This window comes from Hyperolius riggenbachi, chromosome 2 (assembly GCF_040937935.1).
Source record: "Hyperolius riggenbachi isolate aHypRig1 chromosome 2, aHypRig1.pri, whole genome shotgun sequence".
Taxonomy (NCBI): domain Eukaryota; kingdom Metazoa; phylum Chordata; class Amphibia; order Anura; family Hyperoliidae; genus Hyperolius; species Hyperolius riggenbachi.
The window spans coordinates 344392365-344415133 of NC_090647.1; the positions used below are offsets into that span (position 1 = coordinate 344392365).

Below are 22769 nucleotides of genomic sequence, written 5' to 3' on the forward strand. Positions count from 1 at the left end.
AACAAGCATGCAGATCAGATGTTTCTGACTGAAGTCTGACTGGAATAGTTGCATGCTCGTTTCAGGTGTGCGATTCAGACACTATTGCAGCCAAAGAGAGCACCAGGACAGAAAGGCAACTGATATACTGTATATGGCAGCCTCCCTATCCCTTTCAGTTCAGGTGTACTTTAATGCATCTTTTTACACCCAATCATGTATAAGGCCTATGTACTCAATCCTTAATTGCATGATCAAAAAAATTATTTTAGAATTTAAAAAGTATAAAATATTACAAGTACTTGCATTACATGCATATTAGGTTTTCGGGAACACATGAGAAGTGAACACTTTACATGTTATTAGCAGGCTTTATTTCTCCTCTATATACACACATACAATATACATAATACAGCTCCAGAGAACAAGTAGGAAATAAAATGTTTAAAGCAAACCTGTACCCAGTGTATCCCTACTATGATTAGTATTCTTGTATGTAAGCAGCTCATTGACTTTATTCAAGCATAGAATTCCTTCCCCAACTTGTGCTTACAATAGCTTTATCTACTATTGTGGTCAGTCTTTTTGCCAGTGTTAGGGGACAAAGTGGCCACATGCTGTCAGCCTGCAATCCTAAGATCCTGGACATCACCCTAAAATCACAGCGATCACATGACAGCCATCTCAAATCCAGCTGCAACAGGGGCTCAGCACTATTTTACCCAAAAACCACAGCAATCACATGACTGCCATCTCAAAATTAGTTGCAACAGGGGCTCAGCACTATTTCACCAAGTGGGTAAAATGGATAGTGCCCACATGCAAAGATTCAATCTTAAGATTATAAAACGGAGGCCATACCACAGCATAGAAATACCATTTTACCACACCAGAAGCAGCAATGTTGAGCACTCTATTAATATTGCTTTTTATTGACTTTACATGGCTTAGTGAAATTTTCATTAATAAAAGTAAGGGAAAAAAGAGCTTAATTACAAGCCACAAAAATCTGCAACAATAAGAATATATATATTAGATTGCTCTGAAATATAGCAAGCTACCATCATTTCCATTTAAATACAAATTTCTAATTTATCCCCTGTACACAAAAACCTGCGCAATTTTATATATTACACATAGCAGTTGCTCATTTTTAAAAACAGTTAATGTTCTCGAAGTGATCAGCTATAAAGCATTTACTAATGGCTAAATATAAAAAAAGGAAAATGCTATCCGCTGTTCTTTCACCTTCATTTGTATTGCTTTATGCATTATGTGCCAGTGATTTTGTGGCCTGCATAGGCCAAGGCAATAGCAAGTTATTTTATTTCAGATAAAACAAAAAAAAATATACAGATAAAACAGATCTTGCTTGCTCCAAGTGCTAAAGTTTATAATATATGAACAAGATAAAATTACAAAAAAACTAGACAGGCTCAGTGATTTGGTAGCTAAATCAGTTAAATGCGGTAATCAGTAATCCAGATAAAAAAACACAACAGCCGTTTATTTGGTATAGGACAAAATAAGACCCCCTACCCAGTTACTAGGATATTTTTTATATGAAAATGCCATATGGTATAATGGATTCTCCAACTGTGAATAAAAGCTCTGAATTTATAAAGTCAGCCTACATATTGGGGCCATTATAAAAGTTTTGTTTTTTTAATTGCAGTTATACTAGAATTAATTCAGTAGAATATGTGAGACTTCCTTGTAACGGGAACTATGGTAAGTGAACAGAGGGTGTATCCAACTCACTGGAATCTAGCAGTAATCAACATTGTATTTTAGTTACCGTAGTTAGAAATCAGTGTTCCCCAACCCTGTCCTCAAGGCCCACTAACAGTGCATGTTTTGTGGAAATCCACTGAGGTACTGAGACACTAATTACCCCACCTGTGAATGTGAGTGGTATTCTGCAAAACATGTACTGTTGGTGGGCCTTGAGGACAGGGTTGGGGAACTCTGAGTTAGATGACCCCTCCTGAGTTAGATGACCCCTCAGGTGTGTGAACGGCATGACGTTATCAGCATGAAAATTACTACAATCATTAACTGTTGCATTCCATAGATTATACTTAAATCAATCAATTCTTGCTAAAAATAGATCTCCCCCCCCCCCCCCCCCAAAAAAAAAAATAGCCATTTAAGAACAATGGATAAGGGAGATTTGCACAAGTACAGCTCCCCAACTTGGTATTACAGAGTTCCATCAAGTCAGTGTGAGTTGTTCATCGTCAGAGGGTAGTCCTGAAACAGCACAACCACCATTGTCCCCGGCAGAGGGAAGGATCCTTGTTCTGTGCACCTCATTTCACTGGAGCTTCATCTCACAGATCATTCAAAACATAGCCAGGAACCTCCGGAGGACTCCGTATTTAATCATTTCTTACCATGTTACCCCAAAACTTGAACAAATCATTCCAAAAGATCCTGAAAGGTAAAGACAGACCGGTAAGACACTTTCTCCCGATAAGGGGAAAAAAAAAAAAAAAAAAAAAAAGTCTTACCAAACTTATTTGGGACAACTTATTGAGAGTTATTTTCAGCTAGCTGAGAATGGTACATGTAAGTTATTGATAAGGTGTAAAACATTGCCTCTGAGAAATCGCATAGACCAGGACCAAGTTATTTAGTTACACTTCAAATGTCCACACGGATTAGGTCTGTAACAAAATTTTCAGCCTCATTTCTTCTATCCTATAAGTTCCTATACCTGTTCTAATGTGGTCTGGATTACTGCAGCCTTTTCTAGTTGCACTGTCTCTGTAATATATCTAATCTTCTTTTCTTTGTCGACCCAGAGAGGAATGGGCTGCCTCTCTTGTAATACATACAAGTTATGCACGCCCCCTCACAGACAGTCTCTGCTGCAGTTTGTGAGGCTGAGAGCAGGGAGCTGCCTTGCACATGCTGAGAAACCCTCTCTCTCACACACAGTGGTGTGCAAAAGTATTCGGCCCCCTTGAAGTTTTCCACATTTTGTCATATTACTGCCACAATCCTGAATCAATTTTATTGGAATTCCAAGTGAAAGACCAATACAAAAAATGGTGTAAACATGAGAAGTGGAACAAAAATCATACAGGATTCCAAACATTTAAAAAAAAAACAAAAAACTGCAAAGTGGGGTGAGCGTAATTATTCAGCCCCCCGAGTCAATACTTTGTAGAACCACCTTTTGCGGCAACTACAGCTGTCAGTCTTTTAGGGCAGGTCTCTACCAGCTTTGCACACCTAGAGACTGAAATCCTTGCCCATTCTTCTTTGCAAAACACCTCCAGCTCAGTCAGATTAGATGGACAGCATTTGTAAACAGTAGTTTTCAGATCTTGCCACAGATTCTCGATTGGATTTAGATCTGGACTTTAACTGGGCCATTCTAACACATGGATATGCTTTGTTTTAAACCATTCCATTGTTGCCCTGGCTTTATGTTTAGGGTTGTTGTCCTGCTGGAAGGTGAACCTCCACCCCAGTCTCAAATCTTTTGCAGACTCCAAGAGGTTTTCTTCCAAGATTACCCTGTATTTGGCTCCATCCATCTTCCCATCAACTCTGACCAGCTTCCCTGTCCCTGCTGAAGAGAAACACCCCCAGAGCATGATGCTGCCACCACCATATTTGACAGTGGGGATGGTGTGTTCAGAGTGATGTACAGTGTTAGTTTACCGCCACGCATGGCGTTTTGGCCAAAAAGTTCCATTTTGGTCTCATCTGACCAGAGCACCTTCTTCCACATGTTTGTCATGCCCCCCACATGGCTTGTGGCAAACTGCAAACAGGACTTCTTATGCTTTTCTGTTAACAATGGCTTTCTTCTTGCCACTCTTCCATAAAGGCCAACTTTGTGCAGTGCACGACTAATAGTTGTCCTATGGACAGATTCCCCCACCTGAGCTGTAGATCTCTGCGGCTCGTCCAGAGTCACCACGAGCCTTGTGAGGATATACGCGATGATGGTGATGATATGTATGGTAATATGCAGAACATAGCAGCCGTATGGTATCGCATGGAAGCCATATGTTTCATTTTTCTATCTGCTGTATATTATGTCAGAGGTGTAGGTATGCCAGGCTGGCAGCAGGCTTCATGGAGTTCCTGTATGTACATGTATTACCATTGTCTGCATTTGAATAGGTCAATTACGTTGAATAGGCAAATGAACCTAGACATTCAAGTAAGGACTGTCTACCTAGCCTCTAATTAGGAGATGGCTAATTATGCCCATAGCCAGTCATGTCCTTACCTTTTGATCTTCTGGGAAATACTGTCTCAGATGTGTATTGTGCTTGGGAGCAATTGTCACCTGGACTGGCTGCAGTGTGCTTTGACGCAGCTCAAACCAGCACAGGGCCAAGAATTTACATATGACAGCCAGGAAGCTCACTTCACAATCTTTTGATGTGTGGACTAGACTATAGTTTTACCTGTGGAAATTGGGTTTATGGAAGTTCTCTGAAAAGATCAAAAACTAACACAGGAACGCTTTGAAGTTGCGCACGTTAAACAGGAAATTGGATTATTCCTGGACCTGGGACATTGGGGTGGCCCCGGGGCACACATTTTGCTATAAAACAGCAGCTAGGACAGTCACAGATCATCTTCTCCCGAGAGTAGCTCATCGCTAGAGATGATCCAGAGGAAAATCGGAAAACTCGTGTCTCTCCACGGTTGGACATTTGCGCTGGTAAAAGTTCAATTAACTGTGGGAGGGAGAGATGAGGTGGAGCCAGCACTGCGATTCGGGTGATTTATTGATAAATAGGTAAAAACAGATGCACTTACAGTCAGCAAAGTCAGATGCAGAGCGGGAAGGTGGGCGCCAGGTCTATGTCCCCCTGCGGACCTGGCGCCCACCTTCCCGCTCTGCATCTGACTTTGCTGACTGTAAGTGCATCTGTTTTTACCTATTTATCAATAAATCACCAGATTCGCAGTGCTGGCTCCACCTCATCTCTCCCTCCCACACTTAGTTGCTTGCTGCCATATAGCCTGTGCACGCTTTTGGAGGTGATTACACTGCCACAGTCCCATGCTGATCATAGTCAAGTCCAGTCCCCTGCTGTCATCTTGAGAGTGCTGAAGCTTCATCTCCTCTACCTTTTACCAAAGTTCAATTAACGTTTATCCCATTTTATTTTTATGCAAACTTATCTTTGTGCTTGTATCCTTGTAAACTTTTATTTTGTAACTTTTTACTTTGTTTTTGTAAATCTTTATATTATTTTCTGCATTGTTCCACTTTTTTCCTGGAATATTAAACAGTTATTTAATAAGTTTGACTTCTGCTGTACTAAACTAACACTCATAGCCTAGTAGAAGCGACTGAAGTGTAACGGTGTAGAAGTCCATGCCTGATTGTATGATTGAGCAACACTATTGTATAAGATTGTAATTGCATTGTGTGTATGGGGCACTTCCGCACTCGACAGCAGAGTGGGAAGTCTCGGAGTGGCTAACAGTATCGTTCGGAATGACTGTTAGTGGTTTTGCTTCACTACAGTGTAAGATTGCAACTGTGTGTGTGGCGTTCCCGTATTCGGCCTAAAGCGCAAAGCTGACCCGAATACGAAAACGCGGATTGCATGCTGAGTACTCGACAGCAGAGTGGACGCGTCTAGCAACAGCTATTGGTGGCAGTGAGAAGTGTTTGAGTGGTCACAGCCTTGTGGTAGCTCGACTAAGGCTGCTTCCCCTCTTGATCTGGTCAAACCCGCAGTCGGGAACCGTATACGCAGGCGTGCTGCGGGTCGGTTCCTGACAGGCCTCTTGACTGCATTTTTGATCAGCGCTTTCCTTGTTCAGCCTGTGAGTTTAGGTGTACGGCCTCGTCTTGGTAGGTTTACAGTTGTGGGCGGAGCCTTGAGAGGTGCGAGGAGAGGCAATCATCTATGGCAGCGCGGTTTGGCTTCTTTTGAACGGGCGGAGGCAGATGCATTGGGTGCGGTTTCCCGGGTACACCATCTGTGATATGCTCTTATACCTCAGGCGTTTGTAAGTGCAATACCGCTTGCTTTTACTTTATTAAAACTGTACTTCACTATTATTACCTATTTAAGTCCTAGTGGTGGATTTGATCGATGTCAGCAACAGACTCCCTAGCATAAGGCTGATTGATGAATCTGATGTTCTGATCCCCCCTGAGTGCTTATTATACACCTCTTGCTGAAGAGGTTAACTGGGTGAGTGCAGGCTATTTGGGGGGGTGCCTTACACTCACTTGGTGCCTGTAAATTGGATGTGGTAATCACTCTGGTGCATATTGCTGGTGAAGGGGAAGCCCGAGTTTGACAATACTACCCTATGGAACTCTTTTTTGTCTTAAGTGTTGACACAGTGGCCGTGGAGGAGCTGTCCTAGGAGACTACCTGGAAGTTTTCTTCATCTTATGGGACTGTGAGCTTGTAGCACGATTGTTTTTTAGCCTTTGATCTTTGAAGGTTTACAGTTGTGCCATACTCCTTCCATTTCTGAATGATCGCTTGAACAGTGCTCCGTGGGATGTTCAAGGCTTTGGAAATTTTTGTAGCCTAAGCCTGCTTTAAATTTCTCAATAACTTTATCCCTGACCTGTCTGGTGTGTTCTTTGGACTTCATGGTGTTGTTGCTCCCAATATTCTCTTAGACAACCTCTGAGGCCGTCACAGAGCAGCTGTATTTGTACTGACATTAGAATACACACAGGTGCATTCTAGTCATTAGCACTCATCAGGCAATGTCTATGGGCAATTGACTGCACTCAGACCAAAGGGGGCTGAATAATTACGCACACCCCACTTTGCAGTTATTCATTTGTATAAAAAGGTTTGGAATCTTGTAGGATTTTCGTTTCACTTCTAACGTGTACACCACTCTGTATTGGTCCATCACGTGGAGTTCCAATAAAATTGATTCATGTTTGTGGCAGTAATATGACAAAATGTAAAATACTTTTGCAAACCACTGTATATGCATATACACACACACACACACACACACACACACACACACACACACACACACACACACACACACACACACACACACACACACACACACCACTTCCTGGCTAGTGGCCATGTTTTTTTGTTTGTAAAACACTGCCAAAAACTGGTTTAGCCAGGATCGCGGCGGGGAGCGGCAGAAATGGCAAAGAGGGATCCAGGTGATCACAGTGACTATTGGTATGTTTTTTTATTGTACAAATTGGACAGTACAGATTCTCTTCGAAGAGGTTACCCATCTCTGTGCAATTTCACCTTCCTACACCATTCCTGGCTTTTCATCCTGGTCTGCCATGCCCAACTGGTTTCTGATTTAACTACCACCACCACCCAACCCACTAAAGCACCCTCTCTCATATTTTATTGCTATGCATAAGGTTTCACACAGCTCATTCAGTCTCCTTGCCCAGTTACTCGTGGCTCTCCTTTGCGGTTTTTATCGCCTGGCCGCTTCATGTAAACCCAACCACCCATGTCCATCAGGTACCAGGTTTGCTAGCACCCCAAATCACCTCATCAGAGTCATCATGGTAGCCACTGCTCCTGCGAACTTCACCAATGTTTGATTCTAAGCGCTCATCTCCGTGTGTATCCATATGCTCCCTCAGAACAGAGTATCTGTGCACAAGGAACCTGTTACAGGGGAAAAAAAAAAATAGTACAACCAAATGTGACATTTGCCAAGTTTAACCTTACAGGAAGCTTTAAAAAGTCCATGGAAACTACAAACTGAGCGCTCAGACTTGGTAGCCGCTTTTATACTTCAACAATTCTTATCCTATACAATAAAATGCAAGTGTCCCTGCGTCATCAACTGAATGGTTGTGTGTCCCTGGCTTTTTTGTACTGAGCATGTGCGCAGCCAGGGCAGTTAGGACACAGGGCCGGATCTGACATTTTGCTGTGTGTGGTTCACAGAGGTTCTCATTGCATTGTGGGAAATAACAGCTTTTTCCAACTGCCAAGCAAGCAGCTCCCTGTGTGCATATACTTCAGACAGTGTTGGGGAACGAGCAAGCGGAACGCGTATGTGCGCGCATTGCGGAGGGTAGCAGCTGTGACCTAGTGCCCGTTTTACGGGCGGGCCTTTTTACTAGTAATCTATAATCCTAAACTGTCATAGGCAAAAGTACATTTATACTGGTGACAAACTCTTGGTGATAGCCCTTTGTCCACATCAAAGCAACAAATCATAACAAATGTATAAGAATATTTTATTAGCTACAGATAACTTCCTGGCAGTGGTTTGTAGCAACATAGCTGACTATCCACTAGCTAAATATGCCATTCTAAAGGAACTTACACATCACTAATAGAAGCAACTTAACCATTTTCAATCCTATGTCGAACTATGTTCGACATTGGTCTTTTCCAGCATATATCCAATATTGGACATAGTCCAACAAAGCAAACAATAACTGCCGCTAGGGGCGCTGTTGCCAGATAAAATCCAGCACAGCATCCACCCCTATGATCTGTTGGCCCCAACCCTGCAGCTGAGCCATGCAATTTAGATATTACATGGGTGCATTTGGGTTCATCAGTAGGGGCGCCGGTGTCAGATCCTGTCCAGCATGGTGTCACTCTAGGTGGACTTTGATCTCTTCCAGCACCATGCTGCGCAATTACACTGTTGCATCAGGCCAGAGCTACGGCACATGAGCCCCATTCACAGGGAAGGGGGGGGGTCAGGAAACCTTAGTATACAGAATCATTGAAAGGGGGGGGGGGGGGGGGGGAGTAGGGAGACCACCACAGAGCTGGTTAATGTAGGGAAAGGAGGAGTTTTAAGCGATTAACTGGAAAACACAAAACACCACATCAGCAAGGGTATGTTAACCCCTGCTCCAATAGTCATCTTTGTCTAAATGCTCATTAACTCTGTTTTTCTGCCTCAAAGTATAAATGGATACAGATAGCATCTTCCCCTAAGGTGGTACAAGATCTTTTCAACAGCTACAAAATTGACAAGGGACCACTTTCATTGGTCTCTATGGAGCACAGCAGTGCAATCCCTCTATGGACTAATTGAATGAGATTGCATGAGAAAGGATTATGTGCAACTGAACCTAGATACACAAGCTAGAACTCTCACTTCACTTTCCACAGCTGATTCTATGGACACACATTCTGGTGGTAATTACTGAAAACCACCACCCAACCTGCATACATAGATTACCCGCAGAATACATACCTGCCACCACAAATGTATTTCTTGATTATCAAGATGACTGCAGCAACAGCAACCAACACAACAACAACTACAGATAAAATGACAGGAATGGAGTTCGCTGTGTTGACCTAGACAAATGAGAAAATGTCCAGTGTAAGTAAAACAACCTTTGTGAGCAGGCAAAATATTTCTTTGCTGTAGGAATTTAAAAGTTATAAAGCCCAATCTACATGATACGATTCTTTATACGAATCGATTACGATTCTATTTACGATCCGATTAAATCCGACATGTCCAATCGGGATTCGATTTGATTTAATACTATTTGCCATTGCAAAACAATGGCAAATCGAATTGAATCGAATCCTGATCGGACATGTTGGATTTAATCGGATCGTAAATTGAATCGTAATCGAATCGTATAAAGAATCGTATCATGTAGATTGGGCTTAAGCCTTCTGCTTTGTTTAAGATCGATCTTAAACATGCTCTTTCAATTTGGTATTATGAGGTGTAGTAAACCTTTTGTTAAAGAGTAACTGTCAGGCTGCAGAAGCTAATTTAAACCTCTATTCTCCTGTGTTAAACAGTTTAGAAGGAAGCCAAAAAGGCAATACTGAAGTTAAAAATCTCTCTTAGTTTTGATGTGTGCTGAACTGCAAGGATGTTAGACCCAAGCTCTTAAGAAGCCGAGAGCCGCATACCATACAGCAAAGCATTCTGGGGCCCTCCCCTCGGCTGCTAGTGATAAGTTACAGGGCTCTTGTAACAACAGCAGCAGCTCACAGCACTGAAAAAACTCCTGGCAGAGTATACTGCAGGAGTCCGCTATTGTTCCTAGCCACATGGCTAATTAATATTCACTGCACAGTAGTGTTTTACATTACCGATCTTTTGTGTGAGTCTAATCATCAGGAAGCAGGCAGGACATGACGACACATTTGGCTTCATAGGAGACAGACAAACATGGAACCTGCCATAAGCTGTCAGGAGCATCATTCTCTGCAAATACTATATAAAGATTCTGTGAAATCCAAACGTGGACAGTGAAATGCATATGTAATGTAAGTACAGCCAATGTTTAGCTACTGATATATGTGTTTATTTTCTCTGAGACCCTATACCTAACAGCTCCTCTTTAAAGAGTCTGAAGCGAGAATAAATCTCGCTTCAGACCTCATAGATAGCAGGGGCACGTGTGCCCCTGCTAAAACGCCGCTATCCCGCGGCTTAACGGGGGTCCCTGACCCCCCAAATCCGCTCCGTACAGCGGGGGAGCGCTTCCTGGTTGGGGCAGGGCTAACCGCCGCAGCCCTGCCCCACGCGCGTCTGTCAGCATGTATCTCCGCCTCTCCCCCGCCCCTCTGTCTTCCTTCACTGAGAGGGGCGGGGGAGAGGCAGCGATGCGCCGCTGACAGACGCGACTGGAGGCAGGGCTGCAGCCATTAGCCCTGCCTCCAGGAAGCCATGAACCACGACCAAATCTGCGACCAAGTGTTGCAGTGGTAGCTTTGGGGGTGAAGGGACCCCGTTAAGCCGCGCTATAGCGGCGGTTTAGCAGGGGCACACATGCCCCTGCTAACTATGAGCTCTGAAGCGAGATTTATTCTCGCTTCAGAGTCTCTTTAAGTTTCTTATGACAACCTTTGCTAGGCATTGCAGTTTTCTAACAGTCAAAGTTTTCACATAGGTATTTTCCCCGCATTTGAATTGTTCTACTATTTACCGTATTCAACATATTTTAGGAAGTATTTTGAAATGAGCTTCATTCACTAATAAAGATGTTAACTTAGATACTGATCAGGCTGAGTTGATGAAAATGTTATGCAGCTTTATCATCAAGCAATCAAATGCAACAGCCATCTCCAAGCTGCATAAATTTGCATAAAATTAGCATCACCTTGGAATTATTAGCATCTCACCAACCCCTTCTATTCACTATTCAGCTCAACCCCTGTGTTCACAGTACATCCAATACGCTCTACTAAATGGTGCCCTCAAATTTTCACATAGATAGCCAAGTGATTAGATCAGAATGCTAGAATCTGACAGATATCGATGCTGCAACACGGACACCTGATCGGTTTCCAGCTGAAATCTGTCAAAAGGTTGGACCAGGTATGCTGGAAAAAGGTTTTGATTGGGTGCATAGCAGTAATGGCACATGACTGAGTGGCACGAAGTGGGAGGGTTAAGAAGGCAAACCAATGTGTCAGCCAGGGCTTAAGCCCCATACACACGCTCAACAGCGGTCTTTTATCCTTTCACAACTTTTGTTGTTAAACAAGTTGAAACTCCAAAAAAAAAAAAAAAAAAAAAAAAAAAAAGTATTTTGCTAGTGTGCAAAGAGCGGATAAGCCTGATAATAAGTCAATCCAACTGTTGGATTTACTTCTTGTCAGTCTTATCAGTCTTATCAGCTCTTTGAAGAATAGCAAAATACTTATTTTTTTAGGCGTTTCAACTTGTTTAACAACAGAAGTTGTGAAAGCATAAAAGACCGCTGTTGAGTGTGTGTATGGGGCTTTAGATGGGACAATCTGGCAGGTCCTGATCTCTTGCCCCTGTACACACACTAGACTCCACAGAGGTAGCCGCCTCAGCTGAGAAGCATCTAGCATGTGTACAAGGCTTTGGAGTTAAGCACGGTAGAGACATTTACCGTACTTTCTAGTTCTGATCTGACTAACCAATGACACTACATGATTTAAGATTATACTGAGATTACATGATTTAAGATTATACTGAGATTCAGTGATTAAGATTACAAAATCAACTTGGAAATCTTAATCAGATTTCAGTCAAGATAGGATTAGCAGTTCTAAAGACACACTTCCTCAATCTAGCTAGATTTTCTGTTGCATTCCTCTTTTGACCAACTATCTTCTCAACTTTTACTAGAATGTATTAATCCAGTCCAAAGCTATGCTTAGGTTTTGTATGGATCAGAAAAACAAATAAATAAATAAATAAATAATTAAAGAGAACCTGAGGTGAGAGTAATATGAAGGCTTACATTTGTTTAGTTTTAAACAATACCAGTAGCCTGGCAGTCCTACTCATCTTCTGGTATCAGTAATGTCTGAATCACACACCTGAAACAAGCATGTGGCCAATCCAGTCAGACTTCAGTCAGAGCACCTGCTCTGCATGCTTGTTCAGAGTCTATGGCTAAAAGTATTAGAGGTAGATGATCAGCAGGACAGCAAGGCAACTTGCATTGTAAAAGGAAATATGGCAAGCCTCCATATCACTCACCTTGTTTTCCCTTTAACCTTAGTGTGGTATCAGGCTGGAGTCACAATGTGTGTGAATAAGGCCCTGTGTTGTGAAAGGAAATTTGAGTGCCAGAGGGGGCCATGCAAGTTTGTAAGAATGCACTCTGTGCACTTAAAGCCAAATTCCATATGTAAAAGGGGAAATAAAAAAGTGGAAACCATTCTTATTACACATGCTGTCACCCATGTATCTCCACCATCTTGTGACACTTTTTCAGTGTATATTTTAGTGTGCAAAAGAGCAGCTTAACCACTTCCGGATTCCGGGTGGTTTTGCTGATCTGTGCTGCGGGGGCTCTTCAGCCCGCAGCACAGATCAGAAATCAGGCAGGGCGATCAGACCTCCCCCCTTTTTTCCCCACTAGGGGGATGTCCTGCTGGGGGGGTCTGATCGTCGCTGCTGTGCCTAGCGAGGGGGGGGGGGGGGGGCTCCTCAAAGCCCCCCTCCGCAGCACTAGTCCTCCCTCTGCCTCCTTCCCTCCCTCTCCCGTCCCGTGTGCGGCGCAGGACGGAAAGCCGTCCTGCGCCGGATAGGATAGGCTTTAGCCTATCAGATGCCGGCGATCCCCGGCCAATCAGAGGCCGGGGATCGCCGATCTCCTCTACGGCGCTGCTGTATATATGTAAACACCGGGGAAGATCTTCCCCGCGTGTTTACATTTACCCTGCGAGCCGCGATCGACATGGAACGGCCGCTTCCATGGAAACCACTTCAGGATTCAGGGGCGTAGTTAAGTGTATGCAGAATCCTGAAGTGGTTAAAGTGGATCGGAGGTAAACTTTTACTCATTGCATAATTGTGTTCCTTTAATACAGTTTATAGGACATTCCTCAAGCCCAATATTTTTGTTTGTTTTAATACCCCAATTCCCTATAAACTAAACAAGCCTCGCCCACAGCTTCTCCAGTGCCTTGGCACTCTCAGACTCATGTAGCTCAATCTGGGCAGGAGGAGTTACTAGCCAGAGATTTCAGAGTCAGAGGGGAGGAGGAGAGGGGAGTGAAGTTTTCACAGGCTGAGGGCAGGAGATGCAGATCAGCTTGCCTGTGTGTAAGGATTACAAACAGAACAAGGCTGCTCATTTTATTACAGGAAGAAATAATCATATACTATTGAAGCTGTTTGCAGCTAGATTTGCTGTGTAAACTATCTAAACTTTAGATAAGATATATAGACAAGTTACTTGTTATAGTTAGTTTTTCATCTCTGTGAAAATAAACTTGTGAGATAATGATTTGTATGTGTAGTACAGCTAAGAAATAGAACATTAGTAGCACAGATATGAGTTATTGTTTCCAGTACAGGAAGAGTTAAGAAACGTCAGTTATCTATGCAAAAGAGCTTCTCTGAGCTCTCCAATTTAGTCAGAGAGCAATGCTATTTTCTGAAGCACTTATCGCAACAAGTCTCTCGCTGTTCCTTGTTTGGTTAAGGTTTTTCTGCCAGAAAGTTCAAAGGGTCATTAGCTCTGCTCTATTTCATCATTTAAAATACAGAGTTTAATTGTGAATTTAAAGGCACACCTTTCTATTCCTCTTCCTCTACCCAATCTGCTAACCTCCCCTTCCAAGAGTCTTGAAGCTTGAGGCCATGTTACCCCTTCCCCTGACAGCCACAAAGCTGAAGGCACCAGAGCCACTTTTGTTATTAAAGACAAGATAGTTTCCTGTGAAACTTTAAGCAATAATTACTATAAAAAAAACAAAACACTAATGAAATATGGAATTCTGAAGGGGGTAATAAGTTACCTGCATTTTTGAGGTAGGATCATCCACACATTTCTTTTTCTTGTCCAGTTCTCGTCGTGCAGGATTCACACCTCCAGTACACTTATCTCCTGGAATCTTACGGTAACTAAATAACATAAAAATTAACTTTGTAAGATACTAAAGAAGATTAAAGGACCTCGGTTGCAAAAATCTTAGAACTTAACCACTTCACCACTGAGGGGTTTTACCCCCTGATCACCAGAGCAATTTTCACCTTTCAGCGCTCCTTCCATTCATTCGTCTATAACTTTATCATTACTTATCGCAATGACATGAACTAGATCTTGTTTTTTCCGCCACCAATTAGGCTTTCTTTAGGTGGGACATTATGCCAAGAATTATTTTATTCTAAATGTGTTTTATTATTTTTCAGTTTTCGGCCATTATAGTTTTTAAATAATGCATGCTACTGTAATTAAAACCCATGAAATGTATTTGCCCTTTTGTCCCGGTTATAAAACCGTTTAAATTATGTCCCTATCACAATGTTTGGCGCCAATATTTTATTTGGAAATAAAGGTGCATTTTTTTCAGTTTTGCGTCCATCCCTAATTACAAGCCCATAGTTTATAAAGTAACAGTGTTGTACCCTCCTGACATAAATATTTAAAAAGTTCAGTCCCTAAGGTAACTATTTTTTTTTTTTTATTGTACATTTAATTTTTTTTTTAATTACAAAAAAAAAAAAAATTGGGAGTGTGGGAGGTAATGAGTTAATTTTTTGTGTAAAAGTAATTTATTTGTATGTGAAAAATGTGTAGGGTGTAGTTTTACTATTTGGCCACAAGATGGCCACAGTAACTTTTTGTTTAATGCGACCTCCAAGAGTCCTTCCGGACTCTTGGAGGAAGTATTAGGAGGCTGGGTAAGTGGGTTTTTTTTCACAATGATCGCGCTGCTCATCGGAGAGAAGCGGATCATTGCGGGGCTTAGATCAACGAACGGGAATGGATTTTCCCGTTCATTAATCTCCGGGCGAGCGGCAGGCGGCGTGTTTACGAGCGGGAGCTCGGGCAGCGGCGGGAGTGCGCGAAGTACGGATTTCTCCGTCCCTGGGGGTTAAAGGTTGGAAGAAGGGACGGAGAAATCCATACGGGCGGGGTAAAGTGGTTAAAATATATGTAAACTTATACAAGCAATGAGTTTCTTCCAGAGTAAAATGAGCCATAAATTAGTTTTCTCCTATGTTGCTGTCACTTACAGTAGGTCGTAGAAATCTGACAGAACCAACAAGTTTTGTACTAGCCAATCTCCTCATTGGGGGGGGGGGGGGGGGGGGGGGGGGGGTTACATAGATTTTTTTCAAAATGCACTTAGTGAATGGCAGTTGCTCTGTCCAACTGTCAAAAAATGTGTGCAGTGAGCAGGGAGGCTGGCCAGCATCTTCGTAAAAATCTTTTTCAGGGAGTGTCTTTATAAAGAATAAAGGCCATGCTGAGAATCCCCTATGGAGAGTTGGAATAGCCCAAAACCTGTCAGTAATGTCAGATTTACTACTTACTGTAAGTGACCGCAACATAGGAGAGAATTTATGGCTCATTTTACTCAAGAAGAAATGTACTTCTTATTTGTATGCATTTTAAAATTTTAATATTTTCGCGACAGTTCCTCTTTAATGGACATTTGATATGATCAGTTGTTGCTTATTTTAGTAATTCAATCCCTTAAAGGAATACTTAAGTCAAAAATCAAAAAATAAAAGGCACCATACAGCTTCAGGGGGCTGAGGGATGCCCCAGGTGAGTAAAAATCATTTTTAATTTTTGACTTAAATATCCCTTTAAATCAGGTTTATCATCATACACTGTATGGCAGTTCTCAGTCTTGAGAATCTGAATTAGGGATGGTCAATTAGATGCAAATAATTTCAAGGTGATGCAGCATTATGCAAATGTATGCAGCTTTAAAATAATCCAAATCCTGCCGAAGTAAAATTCAATTGGTCCATTTTCAAGCTGCCTACATTTGCATAATCCTGCAGCAACTCAATTATTTGCATCTCATTGACCATCCCTAAGATGAATCCTTTTGCAGGTCATTTGCAGAGCTCAGGAACCCATAGAAAACGGAAGTGCAGAAAGTGGAAGGGGCCACATGCAACAAATACAGGATGGAGAAGTTTCCTTGCCGTGCTGTATTCCCGATTTCCATTGTCCCCCAAAATGTGGCAGTCGTGTAGCTCCACTTATACTGTTTCCCCAGCTTTGCACTTCTCCCCAGCTATTAACAGAGAACGTCAGAATGTGGGCCCACTTTAACCAGCTGATAGATCTAGGTGAAAAACTACTGAAAAAGATTTCTGGGCCCATTGTGGCTGTTTATGTGGAGCAAATGATGTCTAGTGACATGGTGAGGAATTACAGACATAGGGGCTCAAAATGCCTATTAAAAAAGAGATGGGAAGTCCATGAAAGGTGCTGACAGATGGTGAGGGAGCAAGCTGCCTGCTGACAACAATGTGGAGCCCATGGTGAGTGCCAACAGAGATGAGGGGCCCTAGATGACTGCTGGCATAGATGAGCGGCTAAGTTGCCGGTTGTAAGAAATAGAGAGCAAACAGTAGCTGCTGACAGAGGGGAAAGGAGAGGTGTCCTAAGGTGGATGCTGAAAGAGATAGAGTCCCATTACTGGTGAGATGGGGAGTTCAATCTCACTGCTCACAAATAAGACCATGTGAAACCATGCTGCATTACTTACCAGATGCCTGCCACCACTATGCCACTCTAGCCCTCCAGACTGCTATTCATACAAAGGACATTTATCCTGCCTGGAGTGCCAGGGAAGACTGACTGTGCAACAAGGGGAGGATCTGAAGCACTAGAGAGGATGCCAGAGCTGCTTTACATGCAGTGAACTAGTGTGGACAGTAAAGCCAGTTCAGACACCTGAGTGGCGACATCCATCCTAAATACATTTTCCAAAATGAGTTACCGGTAGTTCTTTCCTTGAACATCTCATTACGCACAATGATCAACCAACCCTTAGTACTGCACAGAAAAGAATTACAAGTTTTAAAACAGATGCTTTTCCCACTGATCTGCTCCTAGTTTCCTGCAGAAAGATGCAGTGACCCTGTCTGGCAAGAAAGTAGCACTTCAGGTAACCTTGTAACATTAGCAGTAAAGATGTCAACAAGATACAAATAATGCCAGAGTGCAGGTACATTTGATACAAAGTGCATGAAGCTTGGAATTAAAAGGTCAGCAGGAAGTGAATTTGATTGTGTACAGCTTGGAATGTGCATGTGATTGTAGCTGGAAATACAAGATAGATGCTTTCACAATAAATGTAACCAAAAAGGACTTATTCAGTGTGTATGTTCATCACCATATAGCAAACATCTTGAAAGACTTCCAAAGTGAATAAATTAAATTTAGCTTTACTTACCTGGGGTTTCTTACAGCACCTACACGTCATTTGTGTCCCTCTACACAGCTCCATTTTTCTCCTGAATCCAGTTGGCAGCCTCTGAAGGATCGCCGCCCCCCCCCCCCCCCCCCCAATGGGTCGGCGTCCTCTACGCATGCATGGGGGCAAACAAACATGCTCACATCATCGGGAGCATAGTGTGCAGGCACAGTACACTCCTGGTGTACTGCGAAGATATCGACCTATCGGGGGTCAGCAAACCTTCAGAGGCTGCTAGCAAGACACAGGAGAAGACCGGAGCTGCGGCGAGAGACACAAATGACTTTTAGGGGCTGGAAGAAGCCCCAGGTAAGTAAAGCTACATTTATTTATTCACTTCAGAAGTCTTTTAAGCAAAAAACATGTAACGGCACCAGTCCACTTCAGACTCCAAGTCTTTTCTCAAGCATGAATTACATTAACAGAAAGGACAGACCATTCATTCTGTGTAAGCATAGATTACATTACATAGGGGGCAATTCATAGGCTGTGTGCTAAACAATATCTGGTCGGGAAAATACTGCATTCAGTATTTTAGACTTTTGTGTGCCAATTCATAAACATTTTCACAGGTGCAATAAAAGTGCGGTAAATAACCGAAACCCAACTGTCAGTAACAGCAGAAGAGTAGTCTGTGCTGTTACATGCAGTTCTCCGTGAAGAGACAGCATTACAATATAAGAGGCATCCCAACTTCTCTTTAGATGTGCAGGTTGATATCATGTCTCTGCTTGCTCTGAATCTGCATATTAGTCTTTCTTAAAATTCTATTTAAATTGCCACAGCATAGAACACGTGTCAAACTCCAGGCCTGGAGGGCCAGATCCATGCCAGGGTTTAGGATGGACTGAGAAAAAAAAGGAATGTGTTCTACCTGATGGACCATGCCTTTCCTGATTCAGACCCATCAATTCATTTGAGCTGTATCAAAAATGTGTGAGGATCTCGGCCCTCGTAGGACCGGTTTGACATACCTGAGAAGAACTTCAAGAAACTTTACACATGCCACGCTTTGTGATTTTAACCTCCAGCTCCTACACATCTTAAAAACAGGAACCAGATAGGTTAAACAGCCACACTGCCTAAGGTATTCAGGGGATGTCTGTTTTTTTACCGATGGCTCTGCTGTTGTCTGGAGAGAGATCTCACCGCTTCTGCTTGCGAGTCTCCCTTCCCAGCACAGTCCCGCACAGATTTCGCCCTCTTATCACCACTTCAAAGCAGGCGGTATTGTTCCGTGCCATTACCGCTTGTTGTCTGCTTTATGAATTGACATTTACTGACATGTGTTGAGGTAATTACCACACAAATGGGTAATTCACCTCACTGTTTGGTAATTGTAGTTTTTCATGTGGTAACTGGGTTTATGAATTGACATTTTCCTAAGTGCTCGGTAAAGTCAGCTGTTTTCTGCATTACCGAATGTGGTAATCCTTTATGAATTGACCCCATAGTGACTTGTAGTGGACCACTCGAGCAATAGTGAACACCACACAATAAATCCAGTGACACAACGTTGCCCTATAGACTGTATTGTATGATAATATTTAAAGAGAGCCAAAAGGTCAGAGGGATATGGAGCAGCCGGTTTATTTTCTATTAAATAATGCACATTACCTGGATGTCATGTTGAACCTCTGCCTCTAATACTTAAAGTATAGACCCTGAATAAACATGCAGAGCAGATGTCCATTACAAATCTGATAAGATTAGCTGCATACTTGGTTCAGGTGTGCGATTTAGACCCTACAGACTAAAAATATCAGCACGACTGTCAGGCTACTGGTATTGTTTAAAAAAATCAAAAATCAAATATGGCAGCCTCCATAGGTCTCACACCTCCAGTTTCTTTTAAGCTGCTTGCCACATGGAGATGACCATAAACATAGAATAAATAAAATTCACATTGCATGTATCGTACAGGAGACCATTTCGTATTTCCAGCTACAAACAATTGGTTATTCCTTATTGTGGCGATTGGAGATGTTAAAAATGGGTGTGAGGCGCGCCTGGTGATCTAGGCGCTGCCATAGGCTACAATGCCATCTAAAGGTATGGTGGCGCACAAAGGGTGATTTGGGCAGGGATGTGGGGACTGCAGTTAGCAGCACCTAGCTATAGTTAGACTGGTTTGAGTTATGTAGTTAGGTGTACATAGGTGGGGATCTTAGTGTTAGGTGTACTGTGAGGAGGGGGGGTAGTGTTAGGCATAGGTAGGGGAGGGTTTTGTGAGGTTTAGCTTACAGTAGGGGATGAAGAATATCTGTAATATTGACAATATTCTACTATCAGTAAACTATATTGTGTGGCCATTTTAACAGAGCCCCTTTTAAAATGTATGCGTGATGATCACTTCAGGAAATAATATTTTATTTCCATTTCAGCGCAGGAGACTTGGGCGCAGCACTGAGTAACTTCAGCGCTGAAGTTACTTATAATATAATAGCAACTGCTGGAAGCCAAATTATTTTATTCCATACCATCCATGGCGGCCTGGAGGGGGCATAGTATTTAATACGGCTGGGACTTGAGCATCAGCATGATCACCCATATACCGGCTGTATCCTGCGCCCAAGTCCCCCGGCGCCGATTCCTTTCGTACGCCCTGAAGTGGTTGAAAGAAAACCAATATGAAACCCTCCATATCCCCTTCTCAGGGCTGAGGCACACCGAGCGGCTTTTTGAGCGTTTCTGCAGCCGCTTGCGGCTGCGGATACGCTAAGGTAATACACTTCAATGGGGTGGTTCACACCACAGTGGGAGGAGTTTTGCAGAAACGCATACTCCCGGGGTGAGGCATTTTTTGGATTGCGGAGGCGTTTCTGCCTCAATGTTAAGTATAGGAAAAACGCAAACCGCTCTGAAAAACGGTAGATCAGAGCGGTTTGCCAGGCAGTTTTGATACAGAAGCTGTGCAGTAACAGCTTTACTGTAACAATATATGCAATGTACTACACTGAAATCCGCAGCAGCAATCCGCAAAACGCTTGCAAAACGCCTCAGAAAAATAAAAAAAAAGCGCTTAAAAATCTGCTAGCATTTTGCGGATCTGCTAGCGGGTTTTGGTGTGCACCGAGCCTCACTTCAGTTGTCCTTTAACTATTTAAAGGACCGCGCTAATTGAAATCTACACCCTGTTTTGGTGAGCTCTTGGCTGGCAGGGCGTAGATTTCAATTAGCCGCTGCTGCGTGCACCCACCGCTCAAACCCAACGAGTCTCGCCGCATCTGACAGGCTCTGCCTGTCCCTATGACGGCAGAGCCATATGAGCCGGTCAGGAGCCGTTTCATTGGCTCCTGGCCGTGTCTATCAATGTAAGCCGCTTACATTGATAGACACGGTCAGGAGCCAATGAAAGCGGCTCCTGACCGGCTCACATGGCTCTGCCGTCATAGAGACAGCAGAGTCTATGTGCTGGGGGTCCCGGCGTGCGGCGATGACGGCGGGTATGTGCGGCGATTCGTCGGTATTTCGTCGGGATTCTACGTTCCTGTACCAGCGGACTCTGGTTTTTAAGGTGGCAGATTTTGCATGTTATTAGAAAAAACAATTATATACTGGTACTGGGAAGGGTAAAGAAGTTCTAGGATTACTTCAACAATTAGCACACATCTGTGTCCACCTTAATAGCAGCAGAATATGTTAAGTATATTGCCAACTTTATACTTCCAAGCTGCTGTCAGAAGCATACGATTGGTTGTACATATATGCCTCAAAGATGCACAATGCATTTGTTTTATCCTACTGGTCAGTCTGAATTATTATAGAAATAATTTGTCACTGTACTGGCCAACTCAATAGATGAATTGCCAAGTCTGCTGACTCAGAATCATGCAAGTGTACCTTTAATAAATTCCCTATGATCATGCTCACCCTTTTGTAGTCAGTTCTTCCTCTTCACCATCAATGCACAAATCTAGCTCATGGCCCTTGAATTCTGTCTGTTCCTCACAGGTTTCCTCATCTTCCTTACGGAAATATCCAAAGTCACTGGGAAAAAAAAGCCCCAAAGAGTTTCTATGGACCTTTTGACATGTGGGACATCTTCTAAAGCGGGATTGTCACCATAAAAATCAAATTTCAACAGCAACTGGACTGAGTATTAAGTGATAAAGATGCTGATCCTGCATTCAAAACATTTTCTGCTGTTATGGTTTGGAGTTACCACATACCTTAGGAGCACTGGCCCTTTAATAGCCATTGCCATTCAGTTGCATGCTGGGGGTTCTTTTTATTTATAATATATTTCTCCTCTTCCCTTAGTTTCCGTTCCTAGCTGCCTATCTGAAACATGATCCTCTGCTCACTTGTGTTTACAAGCAAGGCTGAGGTGACTCAGCGATCAGTGAAAAAAAAAAGTTAAGGGAAGAAATTACATCAGTATTTAGCCTCAAACTGTGGGCAAAAGACAAGGTTCCCACCAGGAACATAATTCTCTTCATTTACTATATAAAATTCACTGAAATCAAAACGTGGACAGTGCAATACATGTGTTATGTAAGTAGATAAAGTATTTATCTACTTATATATGTGTTGTTTTTTTACCTGGCATAGTATGGCTAATCCTCCTGCTTTAAGATAATTTCAGTAGGATTAAGCATGAGACATTACCACATGTAGTCCCCAAGTGTGCAGTTACAGGATTCAGGCTGACTGGATATGGTGTAATCCCGGCCATTCTGACACATGGAAGCTTTTTTCAGGCGAAGGTAAGATTCTTTATATCCCAAAATGCAACCATTTGAGAGGGTCCCGGGGTCAGTGGAATGTGCCAACCAAGTCATATAATCTTGACCACCACCTGATTAGATATAGAAAGATTAACAAAACATTATGTATTATTAAAAAGTAATGTAAAAAGTCCTGAAAAAATGAACATATGGTTGATTCATAAAACAATATTTGAAAAGGGATCCTAAAATTAGGAATAGCTATTCACCAATATATGCTGTAACAGCAATATTTCCAGAACGTCCTGTTAATGAGTCAGTGTGCAGACTGCTCAGTGTTCAGCACTGTCTGGGAAGGAGCAGAAGTAAAGCAGAGGACTGTTCACAGGAGAGCAGACAGCATGACTCATCAGAAGGGAGGGATTGTGGGGGGAGCGGGCAGAGAGGCTGGGCAAAGCTGCTGATCCAACCTTGCAATTGACAAGCTTCCTCAAACTTTTCA

General features: G+C 42.7%; 1 protein-coding gene across 1 annotated transcript in view; it reads right to left on the reverse strand.

The window, feature by feature from the left end:
• Positions 1-336: 336 nt before the first annotated feature.
• SORT1 (sortilin 1) overlaps positions 337-22769 on the reverse strand; it is a 117473-nt gene continuing 95040 nt past the window's right edge. Inside the window, exons 15-20 of the mRNA XM_068269510.1 lie at positions 22209-22398; positions 21471-21587; positions 14169-14274; positions 9163-9269; positions 7481-7601; positions 337-2415 (exon numbers count right to left, since the gene is read on the reverse strand). Of these exons, the coding sequence (XP_068125611.1) occupies positions 2401-2415; positions 7481-7601; positions 9163-9269; positions 14169-14274; positions 21471-21587; positions 22209-22398 (656 nt within the window). The 3' untranslated portion in view covers positions 337-2400. The remainder of the gene's footprint in view (positions 2416-7480; positions 7602-9162; positions 9270-14168; positions 14275-21470; positions 21588-22208; positions 22399-22769) is intronic.